The sequence below is a fragment of the Ostrea edulis genome, chromosome 4 (genome assembly GCF_947568905.1).
Source record: "Ostrea edulis chromosome 4, xbOstEdul1.1, whole genome shotgun sequence".
Classification (NCBI taxonomy): domain Eukaryota; kingdom Metazoa; phylum Mollusca; class Bivalvia; order Ostreida; family Ostreidae; genus Ostrea; species Ostrea edulis.
In genome coordinates, this window is record NC_079167.1 from 77,969,165 (window position 1) to 77,980,189 (window position 11,025).

Here is an 11,025-nt window from a genome sequence, read left to right on the forward strand (position 1 = left end):
AATACTTCTGTAATACCACCGATAACTTATTTAAAACATCAAACTACACCTTCAACATCTCACTTTTGTCACAGAGTTCTCCGGTATATCCTGGATTACAGCCTCCTTCACATCTCCCTGTAGTACTGTTACAAGGGAGGTAACTCAGACACTGTCCACTACAGTTATACACACAATCAGGACCGTATGATTCTGCTGGACACTCTGCAAAATATTATTTCACCCGGAAAATTTATTATTTTTAAGAACATATCCCTTTCTGCTTCACATTAATTGTCATTTTCCTTGTTGTCTTCATCTATCTAAATATGATTTTATCCAACAATTTATTATTGTGAAAAAGTGTATACTTTTCCGTTTCACATCCGAAGCTACTTTCTTTGTTGTTTTTCATAAGTCTAAATTTACAATGCATTGATATTTCATCGTTGTTATCTTTAAAAAATTCCACTACAGTTAGTATATGTATTTTATTTGTTTGAAACATCTTTAAGGTAACGACAAATGAATTACGTGTGTTGCAATGTATTCCTGTCCATCCGTTGTCACATCCATAGTCACATTGTCCAGTGGTGTGATTACAGGACAGGTTGTCTCTGCAGTGTCCAGTACACGTAGATCTACACTGTAAACCGTAATATCCAGCTGGACATGCTACGAAAATTACACTCTTTTGATAAGATATCATTTTAAATTGCATTTATACATGAGAGAGTAAATCATATTTTAGTGAAGTATTAAAAGTAATCTTACATTTGTTACAAAAATCTCTCACCCATCCTGCAGTACAACCCAAACACGTTCCGTTGACAATGTCACATTTCGATTCCTGACAGTTGTTTGGACAGAGTAGATCACAGTTATATCCATACACACCGGGATCTTTACAACCTTTAGATATATACAGATACAATATTAGATATATACATGTTACACACCACAACATAGGCCGCAACATAAAGAGGTTTATCCTCAACATATCAATAAGCATATCCTTTATATTTGAGCCACATGCTCTATTTTGTGCTTCAAAATTGTTATTATAACTTATTGCTGTCTTTTTCACTTACGTTATTACTGTAATATAAATGTATGTCCCGTGTATTTGCAACCTATAAGTAGTACAGCTTTTCGAAATAAACAATACAATACACTCATCATAAAATTGCAAACGGATTTGTTTATTTTTAACACACTGGATAATGATGTAGTACAATACAACACACACTATTATTATATTTATCATATTAATTTACATTTATCATACACTAAATGGATTTTTAATTATATAATTGGTAACACAATATTACCTGTTACAGATACTTCACACAATTCAGTGAAAACTAGGGTTGTTTCATATCCAGTAGGATAAGTTGTTCCGTCAAGTCTTTCATTGTAAAATATAACGTAACGTCCATGTTTAACACAAGTTGTACTGAAATCCAAGGTCGGTAACTCCTGTCCGTTCTTGTAACATAGATACCCATCCTCCTTTATAGTTGTGTTTGATACATAGAGCGAGAAACCAGAAAAACGTCCTCTTTGTCTCATGACTGAAATTATCAATTTTTGATGACACTGTTATCAGTTGGAAAAAAAAGAAAGACTTTTCCTCGATATATAAGCGATGAGATTTGACGATTTGTATCAACTTTCTATTAGAAACCCACATTTCGTTTATCTATATGATATGTATTTTGATCAAAACATTGAAATCGATGAAGACAACTGGAATATGTAAAATGTTAGAAAAAGAGCACGGTACAAACACGATTGCACCTGTGATAGGTAACCTTTAAAGTGAGCGTCAAGTGAAACGGTCTAAACAATAATGTACTGATACCATTCCCACAATAGGAAAGTGTAACAACTGTATAATATACTATACACTTATGGACTGTTTAGTAGGGAGACATCACAAATTATCTTGTATTAGTAGGGATATCACCTTCGGACATGATAGATTTATTAGAATCTAGAATTAAAGTAATATATCAAATATTTATTGACTTGTGCCATATTTAGAATTTCAAACGACAACAAAATCGTAACAACTTTTCCTGCAGATTTAAATACATTTTTAATTGTTTTCTAGGGGTGTAATCAATGTTATCCAAAATTACATGCACTGTTTTATTTTATATCCAATGTAATACATTTATTCGATGTTTATAAGTTTAACTATATACAACAGTTAAACCAGCATCAGCATAACGAACAGATTCGATTTTGACGTTTCAATAGAATCACACAAAAACAATACGTCCAGCGTAAATTTTCGTAATGTATTTTAAAAAAAACCCAAAAAGTAACCATCAAGCAAAATGTAAAATTGCGATAAATTGGGAATATCTATTGTTATCTGTGACCGTTATTGTTGACACCAACGTTATTTTTAGAATTTATTAATTAACGATCCCGCAAATTCTTAATTTACTTTTATCAGAGTTGTCTCGCTTACGCCATTAAAATTTATAGAGTAGTTACCGCACGTGCGGTAGACAATTCGTGACCAGCCCTCGACCAATAAGATTGATTGTATTATTCTGAAGGATAATAATATTTAGATATTGCGTGTAAATGAGGGTAACATTGAAAATGTTCACCAGAGAAAACCATTTTTAAACGAGACGTACCCTACAAAGCAGAAAAACTTACGTAAAAGGCGACCTCTGGATATACCAGAGGTGGGATCAGGTGCCCAGGAGGAGTAAGCATCCCTTGTCGATCGGTCATGCCCACCGTGAGCCCTACATGTATATCTTGATAGGTAAATGGAGTCTGTTGACATTTTACCAATCAATACCATGTGATGCTTTGTATATTGATTTGGGTTTTCACGTTTATTACAAACGCTGAAACAACGTCGTCTAACGATCTACGGCGAACCGTACTTGCATAAAGTTGACACATGTGATACTTTTTATATCACCCGTTTTCAAATAATGTTATCCGTTGGTAGATGCTATCACCCTGGGGCGCGTGCTTATTATTCTCTGAGGGAAATGTTTAGAATGTTTTTTTCAAATGCTTCTAGACCAATCATATGTGAGTATATTACAAGAATTGTATCAATTGATATGATGCATTTTGTGTGAGACTTTGTGATACAGCATATGGTAATTTATTTTATGGACAGAAATACAGGACGATACAGGGGATGCTTACTCCTCCTAGGCACGTAATCCCTCCTCTGGTGTGTCCAGGGGTCCGTCTTTGTCCAACTATCTACTTTTTATTGCTTATAGTAGTTATGAGATTGATCACTGTTCGTTATCTTCACTTTTCATTCTCACGATATATTTCATACAAAAACATCTGATTTGCAAACATTATCATTTCATTATATAATACATAGCAGATATTCAAATATCTTTTACTTCCATTTAATTAATGCAGACTTTCTTAAAGTTTTAATTATCATCGTTTACATTCTAAGTGGAAATAACGAAGTAAATATGAAATATTATCTTTAATCAACGCTATTCACTGTATTCATCTACAAAATACACATCCAAGGAATTTGTTTGACATGATTAATTTGTAGAATGAAACCTTTATTTGTGTAATTTTACAGCAATATCATTTCAAATTAGCTACATGTAGAGTAGTTACTTAAACTAGACAGCATGAAAAACTGGCGTAACATCTACATTTTAAATCAAAGTAAATCCAATTAGATGGGTATGATTAGCAAGCCGGTAAGAATATTGAAAGATTCGAGTAATTTCTAATGTTTGATCATCAGAGGACTCATTTAGATAATGTTATTAACAATTAAAAAGGGAAAATGAAAACATGGCGAAATGGACATAAAAAGAAAATCATAGCACTTATGTATCAAGACATAGATAATTAAACTATACAAACCATACCATATTGTTCTCCATAGTCTTTGAACTGTATTCTGATACTGAAGATGCTGAGTACTTTCTCAAGGTCAACATACCACCATGTCCATTTATCTGAAGTTGTAGTTCCAAAAGGTGCTGTCCTTGTACACGTGTTAATGTCTCCATCCACCGCATGACTGGATTGAAACAGCTGACATGTTCCAGTTTCTTGGCATCTGGGTACCTCCTTGGCTTTGTCGGTCTCCTTATTCTGAGATACGATTTCTGTAAATGAAGAAACATATTCTATTACTATCTGAGTGTGGAAATAATCACCTTTTCACTGATAAACATAATTTTAATCAGAACAAGTAATGGTAGCTACATCATCATAATCAATCAAAAATTTGAAATGTACATGTAAAATTTATAGGATAATTCCAGTGTTGCAGTAAGAAAACGACGTGAAATGCATATATACTTTCCAGGTCGAATAAAACATAATAATCTTGTTGCAAATTTATACAATGTAAACTACACTTTGATGTACGACGGTAACTGAATACTAGTTAAACTTGGTTTAGTTTCATTACATTGTGTGAGGAAAACTAATTTGGAATAGGTGGTGCACTGAACTGTAGAAAATGGGGACCCTACCTTGTTTCGGTTTGATTGTTAGTACGGTGTAGTAATATTAGTAACAACACTTCACTAGAACGAATTACGAACAAGAAAGTTAACAGTACGATAGATATAAACGATATATTGTTTACTTACGGTATCCATAGGATGAAGTCAGTATCATTGATACCAAAACGACAAATGTCTGCATATTCAAAATTTTAAAACAACAAGGAAGTTTTGTTTATAAATTTAAAGAAAAATATAAGGCGATTAACAGATGCCATATTTCTAAAGTTTAGAACATTTAATGACCATGATGAGGTTTAAAGTTTTCCAATATTTCCCTCTTCAGAATTGAAATAATTAATTGGAAAAGAAAGTTTTATACATCTAGATGTGTACAAATTTCTAAAAGACGGATGCCGACTTGTCTTTATACAGTTATACTTGAGGAGACTGAACAGGAGTTTTGGATAATGATCGACAGCGAACACTTAAAGAGGATCTAAAAAAATTACTATACTCTGCGGTCAAGGGACAATATGAAACAATCATTTAAAAGCAGATTGTGAGTCCAAAATGTAGCTGTAGTTGCATAACCCACGAATTGTTTCTTTTTGATGGTAATCAGCTAGTCTATCAATAAGGAAGGGTATTACAAATTATATACATGTTGACATACATGCAGATTATCGAATGACATTGTGTAATATTTCATGCAATATTCATCGATTGATGATAAGGACATATCTTCATCATGACTTCTCGATTAATTGGTATACACATGGATGCATATTTACTGACATTCTAAGGATAACAAGGTACATTTCTTCAACAACTGTAATATTCTGTTGAGATGAATAGCACTTACTGTTTTGTAATACATAATGAAGTATTAACAAAATCTATCATATTCTGATCAGGTCACTCGCCTTTTTGCATTTAGGATGAAAATGGGAAAATGTGAGGACGACCATTTAGAACGGAGATGGGAAAATGTGAGGGCGACAAAGCGAAATTGCAAGGACGATGGAGTGAAACGCCAAGGCGGAGGAGGAAGGGAAGCTGTCATCCATATTAAGGAGTTTCAAAGTTGCATCCTTTTTGTAATCATCAAGGTTTCAGATATTCAATAAGTGAATATCAGTAAATAATGGTAAAATAGCCGATATCAAAATATTCCGATATTTGCGAGTTAAATGATATCAAACCATCATCATCGTGATAAAGTAGTTCAGGTCAGCATACTGGAATTTAGAGATACCATAAGTGATGTCCCTTATACGTATATCGGTCATTTCAAGTGATGGATGAACTTCCATGGCAGTATGCAAGGTGAAGATAACGAACAGTGATCAATCTCATAACTCCTACAAGCAATACAAAATAGATAGTTGAGCAAACACGGACCCCTGGACACACCAAAGGTGGGATCAGGTGCCTAGGCGGAGTAAGCATCCCCTGTTGACCGGTCACACCCGCCGTGAGCTATCCGCAGTCAAAATCAATGTGCCAAGAACGGCTTAACAATCGGTATGAAACACGTCAGACAGCATTTATCCGGTCAACAGGGGATGCTTACTCCTCCTAGGCACCTGATCCAACCTCTGGTGTGTCCAGGGGTCCGTATTTGCCCAACTATCTATTTTGTACAGCTTATAGGAGTTATGAGATTGATCACTGTTCGTTATCTTCACCTTGCATACAGCCATTGACTAAAACTTGAATTGATCTGTTGCAAGAAAAAAAAAACAGTTTTGTTTTGAATGATCTAAACGTCTAAAACTTAATGATATGCATGCATTTTTTCAAATTTCTCAAACTACATGTAGATGAATCTTAATTCATAAATGCTTTTTTGAAACTTGCTTCTTAATGTTTTTCTTGCCTAGTGAGTTTTAAATTTTAGACCTGTTGCTAAACTAGAATTAATTTCAGAGGGCGTAATGGTAATCGAACAAAAATGTTCAGTTCAGTAAACCAACTCAATCACTCACTTGTAAATCCTACTGGCAGATGGAATGTTTGACCTCAAAACACGAATAGGGATTTTATTTCTTATTTGAAAAATTTAGAGCCCATATACATTTATATCTGCTGTTATTAATAGTAAGGAGACATCATTTGTATCTTTATAAAGTGATGAACTAGTACCATTGTAGTAATCTGGGCACAAGTTGTGGGTATTCAGTAGAGTACACAATTTTCAACGTCAGTGCAACATGTATTGGAATTAGAAACATTCCTTTCACAATACCACGATAGGAGTTTGTAAAATCAATATCCAAGATTTCCCATGTAGTGAGGTTCAGTTGTGTTCAATGCATAGCTATTCCTTTGCTATGGTGTGGAGTATCATGTATATTCAATCTATACCATCTTTGGCAGGATGTGTCATATTCGGGTTCAAAATTTTAAGAATGGGACATGTAGTGATAACTTCTCTCAAGAACAACTATTTATATGGTGTGTTTTTTCAATCATTCTCATATGGTGTACATTCCTTTTTTGTTTTGTAGTTAGAGCATGGACTTTGGACAAAGTTTCACATCAGAATCCTTAAGGCGGCATGATACACTGTTCGTTGGAAATTCACACGAGTGTCTAGCATTTTGAGTGATCTGCCCTTTATTTACGTTTATATTTAAATGGATTTACGCATTGGTAGTCAAGAGGTGTTACCAACCAGAGTTTCATAACAACACCGAGTCTTGTTCGAGTAGGTTCGAAATCTGCAGGAGACTTTTACATTTCTTTTATTCAATTCCGTGGGGATCCGGGTTAGAATACGTCCTCAGACGAGTGTTTAGCATTTTGAGTGATCTGTCCCTGATTCACGTTTATTTTAAAATGATAGCATCCGTTATCGGTCCTATGCTATACTATGAACATTGATATTCTTCACTGACAAATGATGATTATGTATACAATGACATTGATATATTGATTGTATTGTACAAACACGTTATGTTCATTCGACTTCATATGGCGCAACTGGTCTCAGTGATTATGGGAGCTACCGCAGGTCAGCCATAAGAAACAATGTGATGACGCAATATGGTCGAATTGTGCAAAGAGTATGATTTTCTCAGTGCACAAACATAACTAATGAAATAGGTTACTAAATCACCAACAAAAGTAAATTAATCAATCACCACTTAAGCTTAATAAGCAATCAATATATCAATGTTAATGTATACATAAGCAGATCATCGTCATTTGTCAGTGACGAATATCAATGACCGATAACGGATGGAATCATTCATCGGTTTTGGAATGCGACGAACACACCACTTACATGAGCCATGAATACTTAAGGAACCGCCAAGTAACCAAGATCCCGGGTATTCATGCAACTAAACCGCCACTGAGGGAGTGCGAACTACATGTTTCATGGTCAGGTCAGCAGTGCCCCAACTCAAAATATCGCTGCTTAATAGATGTGACCGATCAACAGGGGATGCATACTCCTACTAGGCACCTATCACACTTCTTTCATGTTCAGGGTTCAATGTTGGCCCAACTCTTAATTTTTTATTCTTTATAGGAGATATGAGATTGATGTATTGATGGAAATAAACCACCATTAATGAACTATCTGTAGCGTAATCATTCCAAGTACCAAGTAAAAATTAGCTTTATTAGAAGCATTTAACCCGGCGGATCTTTAGATCTCTGGTAAATCCCATATCTTTCATAATGCATTTGTATACGTGTCTTTTTTCTATGTAAAGTTCAGAATTTCACCCGACTGGAATCCAGAACTCATTAATCTATCAGGTATCACATCTTCTTGTATAATTACAAATGAATGTATGTTTCAAATTTTCACAATATATTATAAATATTGTGTCATTTACAAAATGAAATTATTCTTATAATGTCTGTTCTAATTTTATTAACATTTTGCACTGTATGTATATATATTTATGGCTGTTTCTTGGGAATTCTTAGGGCTATATGGAAAGTGGATATTAGCCTGGATAGCTCAGTGGTTAAAGTACCTGACTAGTAATACAGGGGTTTCAGGTTCGTTTTCCAATTCAGACCATACTTTTCTCCTTTCCAGTACTACCTTTGGTGCCGGTGACCACCCCTGGACTTGCAGGTTGTCCTGCCATGGGCGACTAGAATAAGCGTTTTGCGTTGTGGAGGATGAAGACAATAAAAGGAGATATACAGACCATATACAGTTGAATTGAATATTGCTACATAATTATGGGAAGTTGACGATGTAAAAGCTGAAATCATCTCATTTATCACAAAGTTGAGTTGTTAGTTTGCCTTCAACATCTACTTTCAATAAAATATCTAAGTATAAAACAGAAGTAAACGACTCTGCATATGATGTTTATATCCTTCAACTGATTCGATGCGCAAGAGCTTGTTTTGCGTATGGTCAGTTTTTAATCAATGCAGGCTACTGGCAAACACGTTGATGGTGTAGGGGTTTCAACAGTTTCGTTTAAAGTCAGCATTTCACAACTCCTATGGTCGTTATAACGATATAGTGTGTCAATACAACCTATTTTTGAGTCAACTGCTGTCTGACGTATTTCATACTGATAGTTAGGCTGTTCTTGACACACTGATTTTGACTACGGATAATTCCGTTTACCTAATGAGGATATGGGGCTCACGACAGGTGTGATTTGTCGACTGGGGATGCTTACACCTCCTAGGCACCTGATCGCACTTCTGGTATATCCAGGAGTCTGTGTTTGCCTAACTCTCTATTTTGTATTGCTTATCGAAGTGATGAGATTGGTCACTGTTCATTATATTTCCCTTTCATTAGTAATAGTTTTTATTATTATTATTGTTTTTGGTTTAGGAAAACTGAAAGAATTGATAATTAACACTGAAACAGTAAGATGTGCCGTGTAATCTAGAGTAAGAGAGAGATAACACAATCATTATTATTTTGAATTGTATTTGGTTTATTGTATGAGACTGATAACTGTTCGTTATCTTCACTTTTCATATAGTACCGGTGGTTTTCAAATTGATTTCACATTTCATGATTTTAGTCCAATATCGTCGACTATATCAATATATTACTCTAAGATTAAGCTTTTTATATAAAAGACCGATCGACAGGGGATGCTTACTCCTCCTACGCACTTGATCGCACTTCTGGAGTATCCAGGGGTCCGTGTTTGCCGAACTCTCTATTTTGTATTACTTGTAGGAGATATGAGACTGATCGCTGTTCGTTATCTTCACCTTTCATTGATCACTGTTAGTTATCTCCACCTTTTTATGCCAGTACTTTAAATATTTTACATGTTTTCGTTTGTTTGCAAATTGTTAGATAAAAAGGTCCACATTCATCACAAACAATTTCCTGTCACTTATATTATTCTTGATTTGGTTTTAGATTATGCTAAATTCCACAATTGTTTTCCTATGATGTATATTACTCTAATACGACAAGGGTGTTTATGTCATGGTTAAAAAATGTGATGGTGTAGAATAGTTCAGCGAAAGCATTCAATCCAAGAGTCAAAGGGACCGATGGAAATGTGTTCTCTAAATTGTGGAACACTATGGATTTATTTATCTTGCTTAAAAATATTCTTTACTTGTACCCATTGTTCATTAAAACCGTTCAAATATTCAATAGCTAAAGTGAAAATATACTTAAAACATAAAATCAATCCGGACAGTCAGATAGATATGGTATGTTGGATGGAACCATTCGTCAATTCAACAGTGATATTGTCTATAAAATTCTTAATTCATTTCATGAAAGAAGGCGAATGGATTCAGACGGTGATATTTAAATATTTAAAGAAGTTAACTTCGGTAAGGATACAGATATTGTACTTAATGATATTTGGGATTTAGTATTTGGAAGGAATGCATATGTCATTTGTATTAGTAAGATCCATTGAATTGTTCAACAGACGCTTTTATTAAATACAGTAAATTTCACCTTAGTAGTATTTCCTTCATTTCTTGGAGAGCTATAGAGGTCCAACCATTATCCAATCAAAATCAATCAAAAATACAATTGAAAATCAAATAATAACAGATACACATAAACAGCATACAATAAACTTGCGCAAATAAATTCAAATTGAAATTATTTTATTTAGTTTCTAACACACAATTTGAGGCAATTAGATTTTGGTACGCAGTTTGCAGTTCACTATTCTCAATTCAATAGTGAACTGCAATTCTGGAGCGCAGTTAGCAAATGTCAGTCCGGGGTAGGGGTCTTCGATGATTCCGATCCCGATGTCTATTCGTTAAGTGTAATTCACAAAAAAATTAAATTCACAAAACGCACATTTATCAGCCGAAAGTGTCCTGATCAACAACGCTAGCCCTTTCTAATACATTTGACTCCTGAAATTTGCTTAGTGTAATTTCATTTAAGGTAGCTCCATCCTCATGTAACTTATCAATATTAATGGTTAAAAGTGGAAAAACTTTATTAATTTCCACTCAATATAGTTTAATTTAATCAGTAACCAAAGAAAATGTATATGTTGCCACCTTTTTAAAGATGTCAAACATACAAAAACAGAAGTATACATCAACATCAGAAAATCACACATTT

General features: G+C 34.2%; 1 protein-coding gene across 1 annotated transcript; it reads right to left on the reverse strand.

The window, feature by feature from the left end:
* Positions 1–43: 43 nt before the first annotated feature.
* Positions 44–8,578, reverse strand: LOC125669332 (multiple epidermal growth factor-like domains protein 6). Its single transcript, XM_056161474.1, has 6 exons — positions 8,512–8,578; positions 3,876–4,118; positions 1,311–1,553; positions 754–891; positions 514–654; positions 44–204 (listed from the first exon to the last, which is right to left on the reverse strand). Exons 1-6 carry the CDS (start codon positions 8,576–8,578, stop codon positions 44–46), a joined length of 993 nt encoding a protein of 330 aa, XP_056017449.1.
* Between the last annotated feature and the right edge of the window lie 2,447 nt (positions 8,579–11,025).

Excerpts from the sequence above, each read along its gene's own strand:
- LOC125669332 (XM_056161474.1), bottom strand. The coding sequence starts at position 8,578 with ATGGCAGGACAACCTGCAAGTCCAGGGGTGGTCACCGGCACCAAAGGT. Across the intron at positions 655-753 it reads GAGAGATTTTTGTAACAAAT|CATGTCCAGCTGGATATTAC; the intron begins GTAAGATTACTT and ends TAATTTTCGTAG. Across the intron at positions 205-513 it reads AGGAATACATTGCAACACAC|AGTGTCCAGCAGAATCATAC; the intron begins GTAATTCATTTG and ends AATATTTTGCAG.